The sequence below is a fragment of the Natator depressus genome, chromosome 7, assembly GCF_965152275.1.
Source record: "Natator depressus isolate rNatDep1 chromosome 7, rNatDep2.hap1, whole genome shotgun sequence".
Classification (NCBI taxonomy): Eukaryota; Metazoa; Chordata; order Testudines; family Cheloniidae; genus Natator; species Natator depressus.
In genome coordinates, this window is record NC_134240.1 from 97949329 (window position 1) to 97971644 (window position 22316).

At 40.1% G+C, this 22316-nt stretch overlaps 1 protein-coding gene across 1 annotated transcript in view; it reads left to right on the top strand.

Moving 5' to 3' along the window:
* Positions 1–22316, top strand: part of TCERG1L (transcription elongation regulator 1 like) — a 228077-nt gene that overhangs the window by 133495 nt on the left and 72266 nt on the right. Inside the window, 1 exon segment of the mRNA XM_074959139.1 lies at positions 14515–14640. Within this exon segment, the coding sequence (XP_074815240.1) occupies positions 14515–14640 (126 nt within the window).

Genomic DNA, 22316 nt, shown 5'->3' on the forward strand with positions numbered 1-22316 from the left:
AAGACTACATCTATACATCTATGGTTGTTACACACCACCATAAAAAGGACATCACATCCACACACCATGTATAGCTACATGTCAGCGAAAGGCTCTGGCCGAGGTGAGGCATCGGAGAAAGCTTCAGCCTTTCCCCACTGCCTCCCTGCTGCCGGAGCCTTTCCCTGCTGTGGGGGAAGCACTCTGGGAGCTCCCTGCTGCTGGAGCCCTTCTCCTGCCACAGGGAAAGTCTTTCCTTGCAGTGGAGAAAGGCTCCCACAGCCAGGAGCTGACAGAGCCTTTCCCGCTGCCTCCTCCCTGCCAGAGCCTTTCCCCACTATTGGAGTCTTTTCCAGGGAAAGACCCCAGCCGTAGGGAGGCAACAGGACACTATGCTGATAAAAATAGCGGTGTCAACAGGGAGGCATGGCTTGGGTGAGTAGACAGCAGGTAGGATATGCACATGAGCAGTGGTGAGCTGGAGCCGGTTCACACCGGTTCGCTAGACCCGGCTGTTAAATTTAGAAGCCCTTTTAGAATCGGTTGTTCCGCGGGGTCCTGGGGGGGGGTAGTCAAGGAACGCAGGGGGGTTGGATGGGGCAGGAGTCCTGGGGGGCGGGGGTGGGCAACGACCCCCTCATGGGGTGAGGAGGGAACCCATTGTTAAGATTTTGGCAGCTCATCACTGCACATGAGTACCTATCCAAACCCTTCAGCCATGTCTTGACTTGCCTAAGCCGTGCCTTACAATCTACTCTGCTGTTTCTACCCATGATAATGGAGCTACACAGCTATGTACACTCTACACTGCCAAAAGGACCATGCAGTGTAGATGCACGCTGAGACTGGGCTCCTGGATGGTAGTTCTGAAACAGGGCTGTCAGCTGTAATAGACAGTGGGCCTATCGGAGAGATGATTTCCCTCCCCCTTTAAATGGCAATCTGAAAGAATCTCTCCCTGTGCAGCCCCCTCTCCCAAGAGGTACTGAATGCATTTTGGTACAGACATGACTGTTCAGGGACTCATTTCTACCACTCCCCTTTCCCCTGTGTCATTTCTCCTGGTTTTACCGCAGGGCTGTAATAATCTGAATGAAGGACAGTGAGGGGCTGGAGGTATAGACGTCTGCCTTGGGGGTATCTGGAGCTTGTTTAAAAACAGCTCTTTGTTGCCACTCCTTCCTGAGCACACTACTCTGCTACAGAGTGGCTGAAAAACTGCTCTACAACCCCTGATTCACATTGGGTCTGAGCTGCTGAGCACAGGGAGTCCTCAGGCTTATGACGCCCGTCTTACGTCGAACGCCACTTACGACGCTTTTCAACTGACTGCCTGGTTCGCCCCATGGTGCTTGTTTCACCCTTAGGATGCTCGATTTGCATAAAGTGAGCTTGAAATCGCTTCCTGATTGTTTTCAGAGTAACAGCCGTGTTAGTCTGTAGTTGCAAAAAGAAAAGGAGTACTTGTGGCACCTTAGAGACTAACCAATTTATTTGAGCATGAGCTTTCGTGAGCTACAGCTCACTTCATCGGATGTATACTGTGGAAGCTGTAGCTCACGAAAGCTCATGCTCAAATAAATTGGTTAGTCTCTAAGGTGCCACAAGTACTCCTTTCCTTTTTCCTGATTGTGTTATACTGTTTTGGATCTGGAAGGGGTCGCTTCTGATTGGCTTCGAGGCAGCAGGGTAGTTTGTTGCTGGGTAGGGTTGCCTCTCGTTTTTGATTGGCTCCCGGCCCCGGGCTCAGCCAATCAGAAAGCTTGAACTGTGATAGGCTGAGGCTCAGCATCCGTGCCGTTCTCCCTGGCTGTCTGACTGTGTTGCCGGCATTCTGAGCAGCATATGTGAGTTTATATGTGTACAAAATACAGTGTACAGTAAATACATTGATGTTGCAACATTAGTCATCTATAATTCATTTACTACAAAAATCTGGGTTATTGTGGTGAAAATAGTGTATCAAGCCTTGGTTCAGGAACCAATCCCCCCTTCATAGGCGAAAAGCGGTTTCGACTTACAACGTTTCGACTTACAATTTGTTCCTCAGAATTGCTGATTGGTGTCGTAAGTTCGAGGGCTCCCTGTATAGGTCTGGATGGTATGGTGCCAGCCTCCGTAGAAGTAAATGGCTTAATGTCCTTTATCACCTCCTAGTCAGGATTTAGCCCAGCAAATGTAGGCAGGACATTTATTACTGGGAAAACAAAGAATGAACAAATCTGCTATTTATATTTCTAAGGATAAGAGATCATTGGTTACATCTATACTAATTAAATAAGTAATTTATGGTTTGAGGGGGCTAATCCTGTTCCTTGTATAGCGCCTCAGTAGCTGTGGGGATAATACTGGGATAGAATATTCTTCCCATGGGGTGGCTGGTACTTTGTGGCTAGTATACCGGTTTGTGACTCCCCACAACAGCAGTGGGAAATGGGCAATGGACTAAGAGGGCCACAGAATCGCTCCCAACCCCACTTTTCCAAATGGGATTTAATAAATCCCAGAGATTAGGCTTCCAGAACACACAGAGTAATTCCCTGTGCATAGTCTCAGAATATATTGGACTATTGATCTCAGCTGGTGATTTCTACCCACCTTCCTCTCCTATACAAAAGAACAACACTGCTCTGCAGCTGAAAGGTCCTCCAGTGAGTGTGGAATAAGGAATTGGATTTTTCCCTGATTCAAAAATCAGTTAGCAGGATTTCTTAAAACAATAAATACATACCAATGTGAGATTTCTGAAAGTCATAAAATAATCATACCATTACTAAAGGAACAGTCTCAAATACATATGTCATTGTATTAGGAGATTAATTAGCCCATTTTTAATTTAACCACATAATTTTAGTCTTGGCCAAATATAATATCACCTAAATTATGTCAATACATTTGTCAAAATGGATGAATCATAATCAGGGATTCCTAAAAGTTGGCTCTCTGCACCAGTGATATTATTACAAGTATACTAAGCCATCTGGAAAACCACCTTTTCATAATATTTTTAGAAATTTTCAGAGAAAAATATGCGAACACACATGTATACAATGCATTTAAAAACATTGAATGCCATTTTATAAAAACACACACACACAAAAATGAGCACTATGCAAAGGTATAATTACTACATGCCCCATTTGTGCACCAGATCCAGAACTATTATCTGTTGCTGATTATATTGATGCCAATGATAAGGCGTTATAAAGCGGTGTCCATCCTACCACAGCAGCCTTAGCTGTTAGAAGTGGGCCAGGCTAGGATCTGCAATAGTTTGATGGTCCCTGGGCTCTTGTTACCTCTGCTTCCTACTGCGAATGTTTAATTAAAATGGTCACTATTTGGAATTTAATGAAATGGGACTACTCTCCTGTTTATAGTTGGGTATGTACCTTGCTGAATTAGGACCATAAAATCTGTTTATCTTTAGATTAATCTTTAATGAAATTACCTACCTAGGTATGGGTATATAGGAATATTATGAATGAAGTCTTATACTGTATGTCCTGGAAAAAAGGAACATTCCTATGTTGCTCCCTTGCCATCAAACTCATTAAACATTCTATACTCCATCTAAATGGGCTGTGAAAATAGCTGTGTCTTAGGTATTAGCCCCCCAATGAGCAACACCAGGCAGACACATTGGAAGTAATGAAGGAGATCATCCACCCACTCACTTCAGTGAGTTTAGACAGATTTTAGGGTACTAAAGTACTAGCCATTTAAAAAACAAAGTACTCCAAAGCAAGATGTTACTGGAGTCTCTTTTTTTAAAAATGAATAGATCTCTTTGTTCAGGAGTGGTGTTGTGCTAGAATTTGTTAAGTCTGTGTATTCTCCAGACAGTTAAATGACAGGTAGTCTTGATGAGAGTTTACATAAACTGTGCTTCAGAAACCCAACTTTTATTCAGTATGACAAACATTTTCAGAGCCTGCATTCTCATAGTCACAGGACCCTCTTAATCAGAGACTGCAAAACATAGACATGGTCTATTATTTTACTGAGAGGCATCTGTTGAAACAGCCTCGTTCCCTTTGGATATATAAAAAGTGCATGGTTCAAGCCTATGCTATTTTTACAGACTGGTTAATTGATCCTTTTTCTAGATCAGGGTTTCCCAAACTTGCTTCGCAGCTTGTTCAGGGTAAGCCCATGGTGTGCCACAAGATGCTTTGGCTGGGTATCTGATGCATGCATCCGATGAAGTGGGGTTTAGCCCATGAAAGCTTATGCCCAAATAAATTTGTTAGTCTCTAAGGTGCCACAAGTACTCCTCCTCCTTTTCCTGTGTCAAAGGTATCAAACTCATTCGGAGGAGAGGACCAGGTTTCCTGTTTAATTATGGTCCCTGGGCTGGGCTATATAATTCAGGACTTCATATTCCTCTCAGTCTACAGCAGATCAGTCACCAATGTCACAGCAAGGTTTGCACAGGGATGAAGGGATGAATATAATTTTTATGCAATAACTACATTTTTATTTATTATGTGTGACAATTTTCCCTTGTTGAAGTAAAAATATGCATTGAATTTAATTGACTGCAATTTCACCCTATTTGTTCAGTCCCTTATTTTCACATTCAGTATCACTCAGTGAGAACTCTCCCACCCCTTTTAAACCGGAATTTTTTGTGCTCATTGTTTCTCCTTCTTTGCAAAAGTCTTTTCTCTGTTTTTCTTCCTTTTTTCTGTTCTTACATGTTTCCTCTATTCTTCTCTCTGCATTTTACTCCCTGCAGCAACTACCAATTTCCACCCCTGGACAGCTTCATTCCCACCCTCTTTGCTGATCTTTTGGGGGATGGAACCAGAATAGAATGACGTGTCATCACTCGTCTTGAGATTAATAGGGAACAGTGGAGTTCACCTCTTCAAGTCATTGTTTCAGACTGTTTGAAGCCTCAGGCAGAAATTACTTCACATTTGGAGGGTTTCCTCAGCTGCCATGAGGGCTAGAAAATCCTTTAAAAACAGCTGTTATTCTGCACAATATGAATATGTCAGGCAGGCTGCTCAGCTACACCCTGGGAACCAGATCCAACCCAACCCAACCCAAGAGTTGTATGTTTGATACTCTAGTCTGTACTGTTTCTTGAGGGTTAGGGCAATGCTATGTTTCCAAGACTCTAACCTCAGAGTTGTAGCCTTGAGCATAGTTCTCCAACCCTTCTGTGGCTGTACAGTCAAACTCTCTCCCTGGCTACAGGAACCAGGCAGGGGAACCAGACCACTTCCCCACAACACACACAAACAGAGAAGCAAGAGCCCCCATAACAAGATAATAAGACGCCAGTTCTAGGCACCCAGCAAGGAGCCAGCACCCCAGGCAGAGCATCCCTCAGCTGACAGCAGAACTCCCCATCCCCAGTCAGGAAACAAGCACCTCAATTGCAGACCTCCACCCAGTCCTGAACCAGGGGCAGAGCCCCAAGGAGCTGTCAGAGTTACCTGGATACTGCCCCGAGACCATACCAGAGCCAGTCTGGATAATAGAGAATGCTATGTTCCTAAAGCTCATTCCATGCTGCAACCATGTCAGTCTTAAGTTCTGGTATTCAGGATGTTTTCTGTCATTTATATAAATAAGGTAATATGTATTCATCAAATATGCAAACCAGGACATTGATTCATTTGCAATAACTCTTCAGATTTCTGAACCTCCAGCAGATATGGTCTCATTACTTCCAGTAATGTTTCCCTGAGCATAGTTACACTTACACACAAGTTGCTTGTATTTTTTAAATAAATGTTGAATACTTCATTATCATTTTGCAACACAGTATTCCTTAACTTAATCATAAAATGCTCACTGTAGATGTGAGTGTGTGTTAGGTTTTTTGTGGTTTGTGCTTAGGTAATATTCCATTCCTGAAGGTTATATTAAGTTCATTTTGAAAGCTTATGTTACATTATGACATTAAACCAAATCCTTAGTGCTTATCTAGCATTTGCATACCAAAGCAATCTATTGCAAAGATTGCTTTTTTTATGATCATGAAGTGCTAAAAATCACAAATATTTATTCCTTAAAGGATATGATTGCCTTACATCAATCAAGTGTATTGGGATGGGCACAAGATACACTTAAACTGAATAAGGGAACATGGTTCATACACATGGAAAAAAAAAAAGGCTGAATGAATTGGATGAGAGATGTGAACTAATTTTTTCGTACGTGGTGAGAGCTGCACTATTAATTTTATTGTAACTAAATGTGAAAATAAATCAGCATTGAGAAAAGAGCTAAAGAGACAATGAAATATAGAGAATTATGTCTGAACATACAACACACATGTTGACAGAATGAATAGAATGAACCGCTCAAAAGGTGCATGTATATAAATCATATGGCAAGCTATAAAGAAATAATGAAATATATACCATAACAAATACAGTCACACCGATTTCTAAAGTTAGACATACATAATTGTATTATGTATTTATGCATCCCTAATTTTTGTATGCAGATGCCTGATGTGCCTAGACATCTCACCATTTGTGTGCATATATTTGTGAGCATTTTGCATGCCTAGCTTTGAATTGCTGGCTCATTCATATCTCAGACTATGTGTGGTTAATGTGACAGATATGGCAGCTTCCTTTAATATCTTTGAGACACATTTTTAAATTAGGTTTTGGAGTCCATTGTATTAAATCAAAAAGTTATGTATTATTGTGGGCCTGGATGATCGGAGGACTATATTGAACAATATAGCAGACAAGAATGAACTTTGGTACAATATGTGTGTAGTCAATTTCCTGGGAAATATCTAGGGAGAAGTGAATGCAAATTCTCTCCCTCCTGCCAACGGTTATGCAAAAACCCAGCTCTTTGAAGCTATGCCCTGAGAAGAGGGTCTGTTGATTACCTGTTCCCAGGGTCCCAAGATCAAAGGCCCAAACTGTATAAAGGAGTGACACACAGATACACCGGTATGCTTGTTCTGAGCTGAAGTTGTTATGAATTTGTGATCACACAAAAAAACCTTTGATGGGGTTTGAAGGACTGACACCTGCCAGAACCTGAGGTTGGAGTTGAGGTGATCTCTGGTAAACTTATTAGCATGTGTGTAGGGTCTTCTATGGTTTTATATTTTTTTTTCTGTAATGTAACATTAAGAATACATCTGCTTGCTTAGAAAGGGCTTTATAGTAATTTATGCTTGTAGGTAATTACACCGTTTGTAGCCTCTGGAGAGAGAGACAAGTATAGAGTCTTAGGCAGTGTGACTTGGTAGGGAACTCCGTGTTCAAAGGGAATTGTGCAGCATGGGAAAACCCTGGTCAGGAGAGGGGAGAGAGAGAGAGGGAGATGGGTCTCTGCCCAAGAGAGGTGGCAGCTGAGGAGTCAGGAGCCTGGAGTGGGTGCCCTTGCTGGACCACAAAGGGGGAATAGAAGTGCAGTTGCACTGAACTGTGGTAGTCAAGATAGTCACGGAATGATTTTCTTTGTTCCTGCAAACATGAAATAAATTGCAAGCCACAGGACGGCACTGCACTAGTTTTACGTTTGTGACTTTCTCATATGCATTCTAAAATAGTTTTCATAAAGTTCTAGTTTTTTTTTCTTTAGGCTGCCTTGTAAGTCATGGTGGCTAAGCCATGACTGGGGTTCAGGTTTTGGGTCAGGTTGCTGTTCTCTCAAGATTTTGGCCCAAAAATATGGAACTCTCTCCAGACGAGCTGTTCTTGTTAGATTTGTAGCATTTGGTGCTGTATCTGAACTGAATCCGACTTAGAAAGAAAACCACAGAGAAAGATTTAGATCTTCAGATAGGAACCCGAATCTCCTCCTTCCCCTGCAAAATAAATGATGCGAAGGGATAGACTTGGGGTTCTAATTCAAGCTCATCTCTAATATTTTTTTATTTTGTTCTCCAAATGGAAATACTTCCATTGCTTTTCACTATAGGAAATGAGAATAATTGTTGTAAGTGCTTATAATGATATTTCAGCTCAACAGCAGCAAAGCTGTGACTAAGGAATTCAGTGCATTTCTAAAAAGATTAAATCAATGTGGGCAATCAGAAATGAGTTATTTTGATTACTTTTTTATATAAATCTGTGGTTTGAGGGTGTCAAAGTTGAAATAACTATAAAGGAAGACAGGATATCAAACTTCAGGTGATCTGGGCTCAATCCTGAACTCATTGACATCAATGGCAAAGCTCCCATTAACTTCAGAGGTTCAGGATCAGGCCCAATATATACATTAAATGATATCTTATCTCAGGCAAGGTCACCTGATCAATGCATTAGTTCCATATGGTGGAGGTGTGGGATTGGCCACATGTATCAGACCTGAGTTCAAACCCTTTCTTAGCTCACAAGCAAAAAGGTGGTCTCATCTTAATTGCCATTTGTCTACATCATTGAACCACTACTCAGGTTATCATAATTGGAAGTCATTGTAAATACTGAAGAACCTTAGGCAAAGCTATGTGGAGGAACACAAGCGTTATCAGTAAATTGTAATGAACACTAAGTTCACTCTCATGTTAAACAAAAAAAAAACCCCAGCAGCTGCAAACCTTCCAGCAGGAAAATAATTTGACTTTCTATATTCTTTTCATAGACTAGACTTTCATCAGTTACTCAGAGGTTTTTTTTATCATCTGTCTGGGGTGAATTCAGATATATACTATAGACACTAGCCACTCTGATGTCTCTCAGTCAAAGGCAAAAACTGGTATAGTGAGGTATAAATTCCATGGCAAAAGGCAAGCATCGTTTCTGCTCTTGTCTTCCGTGGGTTTTCCATTAGGGAGCAGTTCTAATGGCTTGTGTTTGTGGAGGAGTTGTGCTGGTGGGAGAATATCCGTAGAACTACTCCATCAGTTGACGCACCGGCCACACTGGGCATAGCCACTTTCCAGCCAGTGGCTCCAATTTCAGTATAAGATATCGTGTTTACATTGCACCTCCACAGCCTTCTCTTTTGGAATATGGTCTGCCACTAGGGAATAACCCAGCAGTATAGTGTAGTATGGGCTTTCAGGGAATTTGGCTCCTAGAGTCTGCCTGGAAATTACAGGGAAATATTAAAATGTTGATAATATGAGAGAACAAAGCATGACATTTTCTCTCTAACTTTCTTAATGAAGCTTGTCATTATCTTGAAAATGACCCTTTTCAATAAATTCAAACTAGTTATCTAGCCTTCCCTGTCTATTCCTTCCTAAGGGAGATAACAAGAAACTCATTATGTACATATTGATTCTTGCCTCACCCAAATTAGAAGAGTCTAGAAGAGTGAATATCATTGTAACCTGTTTCTGTAATTGTTTAAAGTGATAGGAAAAATATTTCCTCCTTGTTATCATTAATACTATTTTACAAAGCTAAAGGAAACAATCTAAAATGGCATCCCTTGTTCTATAATAAATATTATATATTTAGTTTCTGAACATGCTTATGTAGTATAAATCATAGCAATTATAGTTTAAGAAATGGTTTTCCAATAAATGTGAAACAAGATTTTACTCAATATGTCAAAGGATATGGTGGGAAGGCTTTGTAAGACAGAGGGACACCTTATATGAGTGATCTTCTGTGGAGATTTCTTATATATTCAGAGACACCTGAGACTCAGATGGTAGAACCCTTGTGAGCAGTGGTTGTTCCTCAGAGCTACTTTATCTTCTAAAACAACGAGGAGTCCTAAGTGTTCTCCCTCTGATTTTTGAACGTTATAATTCCTGATGCAGAGGGGCATTGCTCCAGTAGGAGAACACGTCAATCTCCCTGGTCACTCAGTAACAGACCTAAAAGTAGCAATTCTTCAACAAAAAAACTTCAAAACCTGACTCCAACGTGAAACTGCAGAACCAAAATTAATTTGCAAACTGGACACCATCAAATTAAGCCTGAATAAAGACTGGGAGTGGTTGGGTCATTACAAAAGCTAACCCTAACTTCTCCCATACTAATTTCTCCCTACTGTTACTCACACCCTCTTGTCAACTGTTTGAAATGGGCCACTCTCATTACCACTACAAAAGTTATTTTTCCTCCCCTGGTATCCTGCTGTTAATTGAATTGTCTTGTTAGGCTGAACTCACACTTGGTAACGCAACTCCCATCTTTTCATGTATTTATACCTGCTACTGTATTTTCCACTCCATGCATCTGATGAAGTGGGTTCTAGCCCACGAAAGCTTATGCCTAAATACATTTGTTAGTCTCTAAGGTGCCACGAGGACTCCTCGTTGTTTTTGCTGATACAGACTAACACGGCTACCGCTCTGACATTTATTTTCTAAGACCCTGTTCTTTTAAAAATTAATATAAGTATTGTCATTGTCTTCAATAGGAGCAGAGGCAGGCCCTAAAAAAGTAATCACCACCTGAATCTCCTCGAACTGAAGAATGGTTTGATATCTTGTTAGCGATTGCCAAGTTCAAAGGCTTCTATATTTAGTAAAACGCTATTTAAGGTGCCTATTATTATGGTATCTAATTAATCTCTTCCGTATGATCTGTTTTGGAGACTTCCATTGAGTGTCTCTGTATTAAATTAATTACAGTACATTGCAAAGTGATTCCTTGCTCATGCTACTCAGATGTCTTGTAGGAATTTCTTGTTACTGATTTAATGACTAAAAATAAGAAGGGATAATGAAATGCTTCTTTACTGGAGTGTTTCCCACAGCTGCTGGCAATTAAACTTTTCTGCATTTCCCTCAAGTAACCCCTACTGGCTCATCAAGGGTAATTGCTAGCAGGCAACTATTCTCCCAAAGGGATGAGGGTAGCAGGAAGAAGACTGTGGGCTGTTTTTGTTAGGAGGTTAAGCAGACCAGAGAGGTCTTCTGGCATCATCGACTCTCCTATCCCTTTTGCTCCGCCAAACGTTTCCAGCCTAGGCTGTTCATTTGACCGCTTCTTCCGCAATCATTTCCTTGCTTTATTCCATGCTTCCCCTTGTGCTTGGAAAGCCCTCCTGGATTAGTCCACAATGCCACTGCCCTCTCATCTTTCATATCCCTTAAGACACACATCTGTTCCGATGCCTACAAGAAATCAGCCAACCATGCATGGCTAGATTGTACAGCAGTTAGGGATTGCTAATTGTATTTAGTATTTCAGATGATTTTGAACCACCATGGGTTATGCAACCATGTGATCTTATTTCTATTACCATCACAACATCTGGACCCTTCCCTCCTGGTGTTTTTCACACTTACTTGTGTGTCAGTACAACATTAAGTACAATGGGGTGCCAGTCCTGATGTGGTCCTTTGGATGCTACCGCAATACAAAGATAAAAGTGCTCCTTAATGTATAATGCATTCCTTTTCCATGTATTGCATGATTTAAGGCTTTTTGCTCCTGTTTGAATCCTGTTTGATGTAAATCTTTGCTTCATATGGAAGACTTGCAGAGTCCCTTTCCTTCCTGCTGCACTAGCTCCCAAGGTATGTCGAAAAACAGTGCCATTGACATGCAGCTACTTTTGGATCCCAAGGTAACCCCACCATTACCACTGCACAGCATGAACAGAACACAGGCCCAACTCCTACTATTATAGAAAAGTGCTATTAGATCATTAATGTACTCATTTGAAGCAGACATGCCTCACATTTTAAGATCTCAGCTGAAAGTCCCTCGCGCAGAGTACACACATGCACAGTATGCAATTTATCAACCTCAGAAGGTTGAAGGGCTGGAATTGACTCTGTGGTTAAAGGAAACTATGTATTCCAAAACTATGTACTACTAATATGCCAGTAGTTTTAAGTGCCAATAGCAAAAGCAGCATACTCATCACTTCTGACCCCAAAATAACTATCCATCTACATAGGTTCAGATCCTTGCTCCTCAATAACTCTGATAGTTCCACAATGCTCTCAGCACATTTGGATCTCATTTGGTCTATGGTTGTCCCATATTCCTGATGTCAATTAGAGCTGGAAAGCATCCCTGCTGGGCTGGTGCCACTCCTATCTGCATTGCTTTCACAACACAAAAATGAAACAAAGTTGAAATGACTAAATCACCTTACCTCTATCCTGTGCCATGTTATGATGTCTTGGAGCCATCCTGGTTTATAGTAGTTTATATTGTAAAAATGCATCACCGGCAGTATTCACTGAACTGAAAAAATCTATCCCATCCTTTTAATGCCTTAAATAACTCCTAGCGCTTTCTCAAGTACCTGTCATTTTTGGCAGAGCTTTTGTTTGTTTGTTTGTTTGTTTGTTTATTTTTCCTAGGTGGTTCCTTTGTAATTTTAACCCTTAAAAAGAACTTTTCCTTTCTAGTTCTATAAAGCATTATTACTTTAATAAATTATACATTTTTGCCACTTCTGTTGCAGTAAAAGATCAAGTCTTATAAAAAATGGAGCACCATTAAAATGACTTACTGTGTTTTTTAAATCCTCTTCACCTGTGAGCAAGGTAGACCTCATGGTGCTGGTTTATAGCCTAAAATTCAATGTTCATTTGGGAAAATGTAATTGATAATAGGAGAAACAATGTATTAAACTAGCAACTTTATAACCTTTTAACTGGAAAAGACAGTAAATATTAGTCAGTGATCTTGGAGATGTATTTTTGTAGAGATTCTGGGCCCAGATCATGCATGCCCAAGTCTGTGCATGGGGATCTTCCACTGCTTCAGAGTGGAGGTGAGACACCTCTGTGGTATAGTCCCCAGACTCCATGTTGAAAGGTGGATATGGGTGTTAAGCGTTGTTCCCACCAACAGGAAACCAATTAAAGTTAAAGCAGCCTGAGTACTCATTACGTTTTTAGCAGACTCCTCTGTGCTGTAGAAACCCCTTCAGTAGTTGAAGAGTCTGTGACAAGTAAAAGAGACCCTGGCAGTTTATCCCTATTGGGAGCCAGAACCCCATTTGTGACAGGATCATTTTAAACTGTGCAACAGGAGTCAATGGGACTTTCCCTTGGTCCTAGCCCTTCCCATGCTGGGTGAGGACAATCTGTGCCTTAGAAACTAGAGATGGACAAAGCCTACAGATCAAATCACCCACTTCATCGCTCTGCCATAGGTCACTACAATACATTCCCAGAGTTTGCCAAAGGTGTAAGTGATTCAATTACTGTGGCTTGCACCACTTTCTGGGGCAGTTTCTCTCAGTCAAATAATAGATCTCACTGTTGTCTCCTGAATATCAAAGCTGGAGGAGCTGGGGGAGAGTTACTGGACTTTCAACAGGAGTAGTTTATTCTATTCTCGTTGCATGAGCAGCTTATATAAAATCCGTTAGGGGATATATATGCTAAGATGTGTGACCCTTTGAACATGCCAAGTCTCTTCAATTGTCTGTGGCTAGGATGCATTATGTATCTTTGACAACTGAGTTCTAAAGTACTTGTGGTGCCAGTTATAGCATGTAAAAGTCCTAACATTTTTGTATATGCTTATTTATATCTCAGATATGAATAAGAAATACCAGACTGAGTTGCCACCAATGGTATAAACAGTCACAAACAGTAGTTTTTAAGGAATAAGTCTGATTTAAGATATATCATTTATTTTGTGAATTGGTGGTTATAGTCAACAGTATGATCAATATTTTATGTGTTGTTAATAGTTTTGCTTATTAACCTTCCCTCAAAAACTTGTAATTAGCGATTCAAAAGACTCCAAGTGTGTGTATGGAGTTTTTATGGAATGTTTGTGTATTCCTGCTACAATAAAGAGCAAGTACTACAGAAATATTCCCCACGAACTACTGTATAACATAGAAAAACGGGGGTTGACAACTACCCCAACTACAGTTATACTATTCAATGAAGCAAAAGACTGGAAAAATCTGGTCATATTGCATCATGCTTGGCCAGAGTAGACATTATATGGATAAACTCACACATACCTCAAAATTAATGCTTAAATTTTAACAATGAATTTTGCAGTAGCTCTAAATTGAAATGTATCTTAAAGACTAAGTAGCTCAGTTTTAATTAGCATAGATTTAGCAATAGAGCTGAGCGACAGTGACTAATTCATCATAAATAATGTATTTGATTCATTTAGACTTTTTCAGTTTTTGAATTGTGTGAGAAAATTGTGAGTTTCTTGGATGTACTCTTGTTTTAAATCATTTGCCAAATAATTTTGGAGAATAATTCTTGTCCAGAAGCAGTTCATTGTGAGGAATCCATATTAGAAAATAGAGCTGTGTTGGTTAGTTTTGATGGGCAAATAGGTTATTTGGTGTATTCTGTTCCTTGATTGGATGAGCATATCCCTGAAAATTTGTTTCCTGGTAAAACTGTTCCATATGAACTAATTCAGAATCACCTTCTGTGATTACTCTCAAATATTTGCTTAAAATTCACTGTCTCTATGAACAAACACAAAAAGTGGCATGAACACAGTGAAAATAGATTAGTTTAAACATTCAAATGATTATTCACAAAAATGTTTTGAAGTATTTGCCCAGTTATATTTAATGACAACTGAATAAAGTCATTTTGAAATTAGATTGCACAAGCAAAGTAGATTTTTAGTAAATGTATCTAGTGGGGAAAAAAGTAATGTTTTTCTTATTGTCTGTATGCAGGTGCTGCTTCTAGAGTGGATGCTCATATGACTCCTTTGATGCCAACGCAAGTCACCAGGGTTGCTGCTGTATCTACGCCAGCTGTGACTTTCATGGCAACCAATTTCATGGATCAGACATTAACAGGTGTGTGTATGTTCCAGTGTACTTATTATATTACTAAACCATATGTTCCACATTTGTGTACTTGCAACCAAATCAAGTTTCCCATACTGCATAGTAATGCAAAACTTTGAAAAAAATTCTGTGCAAATGCTACAGAATTTACTCTGGTTATTTACGAGCTTGTTCAAAATATTTTAGATCCTGTTTTCCCTGCCTGGCACTTGGCAGCAGCTTTGCATTTGGTGGTGCAAAAGATTAATTTCTGGAGCCATCATTAGGCCTCCCATGTTCCATGTCAGTAGTGTTCACAGGCATTGCAGATGTAATATAACCACCTTGTCATAGTTGGTCTGTGGAGTCAGACTGTCTGAAGCCGCATGTGCCCCACTGATCCAAGTATTGTGCCCACAGCCATCTAAATGTGCATGTGTTTGTAGGTGAAAGGATGTGGCTGGAAGGAGGGGAACTGGTCCTTCCCAAATGTGTGAGAGACCTTGAGGATTTGTCTCAATTCACTTTTACACATGGCAAGTCATGGTTAAAGGGAGACTGGAAGTTGATGTGAAATTGTAATTATGCTTTCCGAACTACGTGAAATACTGACTGCCTGACCATGAATACAGTTGCACTTTAGTGGAGGATGACTGATTTTGGACTAAGCAAAGTGATTTTTCTTCCTTATTAGAATGAGGGGGTGAATTGAGCTGAGGCACCTCAAGACGCTGGAAGAACATATAAGCCATAGGTTCTCCGGCTTGTCCATATCCTGAACCCGTGTTACAACAGAAAAAAGTTTCAGGAACTCCCCTCCCCTGTCTAGCATAAAGGAAGAGAAAGTGGTTGCAGCCCCCCCACCCCTTGGACATGTTGGTAAGCACATGTTCTTGGGCATATTTTTTTGAGAAATACTGAGGCCTGTTCAAGAATTAATAGTTTCTAGTGCTGGTGTAATTATATCAGATCTCTTATGTTTAAGCAATATTAGCACAAAAAATGTGTTGCACTAGGAGCTGTAGAATGAGATGGTCACATCTCAGCAGCTGACCTACTTTTTCATGCTCAGAAGTTACAGTGCAGCCATGTTCAAGTCATGTAAATTGTGCTGGTAAAATACACCCGGGATAAAAATTAAGGTCTGAATTAGGCTGGGCTGAAGGTTTGTCCCATGGAATTGATAATTATGGGCTGTTCTACACAAATACATTAATGGAATCATAGGTTCCCCTGAAGAGGAGAGTTGCCTGTTTTCTTGTTACGTCTGTCCCCAAAAAAGATCTTCTGATTTATTTGTGATTGCACTGAATATTCTCTCTGTCTGTCTTTCTTACACATGTAGACACACAGTTTTCAGGCATTAGTCATATTTTCATTGTGAGATATTTTGGAAAACTTCAGAGAAGTGTGTGTGTGTTTCCTTTTTGATATATTTCAACTCAGGTGTGTTTGTCTTTCTTCAATCATTATCTACTCTTCAGAAGTTTAGCTGCTTTAATTACCTGCAGAGTTATGTTGCTTGGAAACCCAAAAAATCCCTGTATGTGAATCATTAAGAATGAGGGGACTGTGCTAAATTGTGTTATGTTTCCTTACTGAAAGCAAATTCTTTGGAGTAAATAGACTCTAATACTTTTTAAGGAATGAACTGAAAGTAAGATGAAAGTTTACTCAGAGTCTTTCTGAAATGTAGTTGTGTAGCCAATTGCAGGTGGGTAACAAGATTTCTAGTTGTTCTGAGACCCCGTTAATAACCTTCCTATTGACAGACTGAAAAACAACCAACCTCCCCATTTTATCCATAATAATGTTTGGTGATTTGATTGTATAGAGCCTTTTCATGACTATCAATATTTTCTGTAAGTCTGGTATGACATTTGTTCAATAGGTTTCCTCAATCAAACGAGCACTGTTGCACCAGGCTCATTGAAATGTCATAGGTATAGAAAACCAATCATATTTTTCCACTTACCCATGTAATGTAAATAAGATGAGCATTATACTTTTGCTTCCAGTTTTTTTCTTAAACTCATTCATCTTTCCCAGTTTTTCTTGTTTGATTTTCTGGTAATTTAACTGAAGGAAAGCCATGCCATGAGTTATTCTTTAATACTATCCAAGATGACACAACAGTATTTCCATGGGTTACTACAAGTTAGCACTTTCAGTGGTCTTTGTCTTCAATGGAAAAATCAAATTAATAACAATAAGCAATAACAATTCACAATTATACAGGGCCTTTCATCCACTAATCTCAAAGTGCTTTACAAAGGTGGGTAAACATGATTGTCCTCATTTTGCAGAGGAGTCACAGAAAGGTGAAATGATTTGCCCCAGGTCACAAAGTGACTCAGTAACAGAGCAGAGAACCCAGATCTCTTACCTTCCAGTGTGTTGCCATATCAAAGTTTCTGTTTGAAGAAATATAGAAGAAGGTGGCATGCACAAGAACTGTGCACTGTTTTCTTGATTGTTGAAAGGGCTTCTAGGCTATAAAATACTGGATTACACCTACCTGTGGACCATTTTGTTCCCTTTCTCCCCCAGCTCCGATCCATCCATATGTGGTAGGGAAACTCCATCTATAGATCTCCCTTTCTTTCCATTGAAAGTGTGCTGGAGCTTATTGGACCTTGTCTGTCTGGACTCTAGAAAGAAGCAAAGAGAGGGAAAGCAGTATATCACTGTGAGGTGTTTGCAAAGGAGTCAGAGGAGCCTCCATTTTAAAAGTTTCTGTTAGGATATAGATATTCAGGCCTGTCTGCAAAGGCCTGTACTTTAAGAATTTAGGTGTATTCTTATCACTTGGCTAGTTCTAGAGGTATAAAAGAGAGAATCAAAATCACTGTCTGCTGGTGTAAGGGCCTTCTCTTACTGTGACAGTCTGAGGCCCTGTGCTTAGGCTAAGGCCTTTGGCTAAGCAGCAGAGGCAGCCATAAGCTAGGAAGCGACCGGTCACATCCTCACATTCCAAACTAGTCACATTGAAAGAAGGTGCTATTGGGCTGTTAGGAAAACAGTCCTGTCCTGGTAATGCCTGTCACCTCCAGAGAAAGGGAAGTGCCTAGAAAATGTAAAAGGAAACAGCATCCTGTCTGACAAGAACTCACTTATCAATACTGGGATGTGAAATCCTCACTTCTGTATTGTTTTGTCATTATAGTTCCCACTTTGCTATTGTTTGTCTGTATAATCTCTGTCTGGTTCTGTGATTGTTCCTGTCTGCTGTATAATTAATTTTGCTGGGTGTAAACTAATTAAGGTGGTGGGATATAATTGGTTACATAATCATGTTACAATATGTTAGGATTGGTTAGTTAAATTTCAGGAAAATGATTGGTTAAGGTATAGCTAAGCAGAACTCAAGTTTTACTATATAATCTGTAGTCAATGAGGAAGTGAGTGGGCGTGGGTGGGAGAGGGTGGATGTGTGGGTGGGGGAGATGGGAACAGGGAATGGGGGTGCGGAAATTGGAATCATGTTTTGCTAAAGAGGGGAAATGGGAACAGGGAATAGGGGTAAGGAAATTGCAATCATGTTTTGCTAAAGGGGGAAATGGGAACGGGGAATGGGAGTAAGGAAATTGGAATAATGTTTGGCTAAGGGCAGGAATGGGAACAGGGACACAGGTGTAAGGCTCTGTGGTGTCAGAGCTGGGAAGGGGGACACTAAGGAAAGAAACTGGAATCATGCTTGCTGGAAGTTCACCCCAATAAACATCGAATTGTTTGCACCTTTGGACTTCGGGTATTGTTGCTCTCTGTTCATGCGAGAAGGACCAGGGAAGTAAGTGGGTGAAGGAATAAGCCCCCTAACAGTTCCCATCTGTGCAAGATACAGAACAAAGGGGAGAGAAAACTACCCTGAGATGCAAACATCCCTAAAAAGGTCAGAATTTGCATCTTTATAAAACAAAACAAAACATAAACCTTCCGGGGAACTAGATTTATCTTTCTTAGTGGTGCAATGTATCATATATGTATCGTCTAGCTAGGGCGGTAACTGTGCTGTGCTGCACTTTGTGTATTCTGACTGTACTAAAGTAGTTCTTTATATCGTTGCCAAGTTTGAACATTTTCAGACCTTGTGGAAATGCATAAATGAAGTGATCTCTAAAGGCAAATAATTAAAATGGATAGAAGGAAATACTTTCCTACACAGTGTGTAATTAATCTGTGGAAATTCACTGCCATGGGCAAATAGTTTGGGGGAATCCAAAAAGCAATAGATCTTTTAACATTTGCAACCACAAGTCCAAGTGTCAAAATGTCACAAGGATTATCAACTCTCATGCCGGGCATATAATTTGGGGAGATACAAAAGGGAAGATATAGTGTAACATCTTCTTTTCCCCACAGAACACTGTTGCATAACTGAGCTAGTGCTCTGAGTGAACTTTTCCCTGAAACATCAAGTACTTGCCACTGTGGTAGCCAAGGTACCAAAAAAGGGCCCTGATTCTGAAAAAGACTGAAGCTTGTGCCTAAATTCATGTATGTGAGTGGTTCCATTGACTTACATAGATAGGGGTACTTACATCTATAAAGTTAGTCATATGTTTATATATTAGTAAGATCAGGGACTAGACACAAACCGGTGACATCTGGTCTGGTGCAGCTATGTTTCTCTGGTAATTATATTTCATAACCATACATATTTTAATCATTCAATGGCCAATACTAAATATACCTTTCCTTATCGTGACTGTCATTAACAGAGGGGAGCTACATTGTCTGTAGGCAAAAATACAGTAAAACTGTGATAATTCAAATGTCACGGGGGATAGGTGAATACATTAGAGTATTGAGGTTCTATAACTGAGGAGAATTTGAATGTGATTAATAGACTTTGGGAGTATGACCCTGTTTTAGAGAATACAAAGTTTCAGATAACTCGAGTGCATATAATCCAGATTTTACTGTACTGTAATGACAGATTCACTAGCCTCACTCACTAGAACATTTTTAATTAAGATTATATTCACCACAAATATTCTGTAGAACACTGTACAACAATCTACACAGATAATACTGATTTTTTTCCTCCATCACAAGTAACACTTAATGGCCCATTAGTAGCTTTTCCTTCTGTCAAAATATAACTCTAATTAAGGGATTTTACAAAGGTGATAGCCACAGCATAATAAAGCTCACTTTCTTGAGTCAATGCTAAAACAAGAGAGATGGTCCTCTGAAAAGTTCATTCATTTATTAGACTTACTAAGAGAAGTGATATATCACTGATCGCATACAAATACAGTATGCTTAGTTATTTCAACTAGATTGCAACTGGTAAAGCCCCATCTAAATTCTAGAAATACCTTTAAAATCATTAGGGCAGATATGTTTTATCAAAATGAGTTATATCTCTAAATTTTCTGTTAGCAATTGGGATTGGGAACTATTTTATTCTATTCTGTGCTAATCTATTCTGTTTTACATAGGTTCTTGTACCACTATCATCACTGCAGTATCTGAGTACCTTTCTCTAGTGTATTAAGTAATGTGACTAACAGCTGTCACATGCAGTTTGTTCTTTCTCTCCCCCTCTTCCTGGGGGAAGAATTGGGTGTTCGGTGTAGTGTTTTATTTTAGTAAAGTTTTATGTGTTTAAAAAATGTATGTATTGTACTTAAAACAGAAGATGGTGAGGTTTGTGATAGCCCTTCATTCCTGGAGGAGTTAATTCCAGAGTCTGACTGGCCCACAGGAAAGCTCTATCTCCTTCACAAATGAGTGTTATCCTTGTGGTAGAAAGTCCTGTTGCACCTGAGAAGCTGAGTTGTTAACCACAACAGTCCCCATCCCAGAAGTTTAGGTGATCTAAAAGATACCCTGAGCCCACACCACTGAAAACTTTGAAGATTAGGACCACTATCTTAGAACTGGATATTGTCTTGGAAGTCAGCATAGAGTGGAAGATAGCATGTCAACAAGAGTTAGCAAAGGGCTGAATTACAGCCTAGAGACTAGCTTGAACTATTTTTCTTCTGTCTTGCAAAAGAGTGTAGGAAGGATCCAGGGTGTGAGAGGGGTAGTATGATGAAATGAGAGAAGAGGTGTGGGAAGGGAAATAATATATATGGCTTTATAGATGCAAGAACTGGATGATAATAATGCTGTCTAAGGAATCTTGTACCTGAGGGTCAGCATATAAGATGATGTAAATAGGATATACTCTATAGTTTTCATTCATGCTTTCCTGCTTTCCCACCAACTGAGGATATGGCCCTGAATCATTTCAGTTAATTAACATAAATGATAGGAATAGCATGCGTTCACATGAATGCTGCCTTTCCCACTTGGGTTTGTTTTCCCCTCTTGGTTAAATATGTAGCTCAGTATGGTCCTATTTTTAATAACGTGTACAGACATTAGCACATACTATTAGCAACCAAAATAATGTTGCTGATACAACTTTTACTTTTACACTTTAAAAATATATTATTCATTCAACTCAATCTGCAACAAGTTGGAGAAACCAGTCATTGTTTTTGCACAGTTTCCAGGATACCAGTAGGTGGCGGTAAAGCAACTACAGCAGTATATCATTGTTAATTAAGATGATAAGTTTAAAAAAAATGTCTGATTATGCTGAAAATATATAATGGCATCATTAGTGTATACTGTGGAATATTTTATACAGTTATTTCAAATTGAAGTGGGAAAAGAATTGATTAAAAGGAGAAGAACTGTAGAAGAGAAGTATACCAACTGGAAGAGAGGGTAAACATGCATCTTGTTTGATATCCTCCATTTCAGAAGATAAGATAAATCTTCGAGGTGCTCTGTTAAGATTCCCCATTTTTGCAGCTCAGGCTTCTTTCCCACTGTGTAGAGTGGCTTCTCTAAACCTTACTTTCCTATTTGACAAATCCAATTCTAATGGATTGTTTTTCTAGTTCTTAGGCTGCTTCATTAGTTCAACAAGACTTGAGCTGAAAGAACAATTCTCAGCTAGCTGTACTCTAGTTCTACTGCAATTTCTTGGGTCAGATGCAAGGATCACTTGGCTGAAATTCTATGGCCTGTGCTGTACAGAAAGTTAGAATAGAGGGTTCTGAGGGTTTCTTTTGGGCTTAAAATCAGTGAAACATGCAATGTGTCTGGTGAAGTTAGCCCTTTTCCTGTTCATGAATGGTCTGTTGTCAGAATGTTGAATTCCTTCACTATTCAAAACTGTTTTGCAAATGTATTGTGCAAACGTATTGTCACATGGGGTCTCTCACATGGGCAGACCTAGTACTTGGAGTGGGTCATGGGTGGGCAGACCTAGTACTTGGAGCCAGAGTCCACAGTCATGGGACAGGAGTCAAGAGTCAGCTGGGTCAGGCTGCTAGAAGGTTAGAGGCAGGAGGCAAACTGGAGATCAGAATCACAAGTTGGGAACCAGAATCAGGCCAGGTCAGGATACCAGGGAGTCAGAGACAGGAGACAAACTGGAAGTTGGGAACCACAAGTTGGATGCCAGGAGTCAAGCCTGGGAAGCAGGGATGGGTGGCAGGAGCAGGAAGCATGAGGCATACAGTCTAGAACAGCTAGACTGTTCAGACAGCTTCCTTTTCCTGCTGCTGGCTTAAGTGGGGCCAGTGGGCCAATCAGCTGCTCTGGGACTCCACCAATTGGACCTCAGGGATGGAACTTTACAATAGAGCTGGGCTTCATGGGTCCCAGGTAAGCTGTTGTCAGGCAGAAGGTTGGAG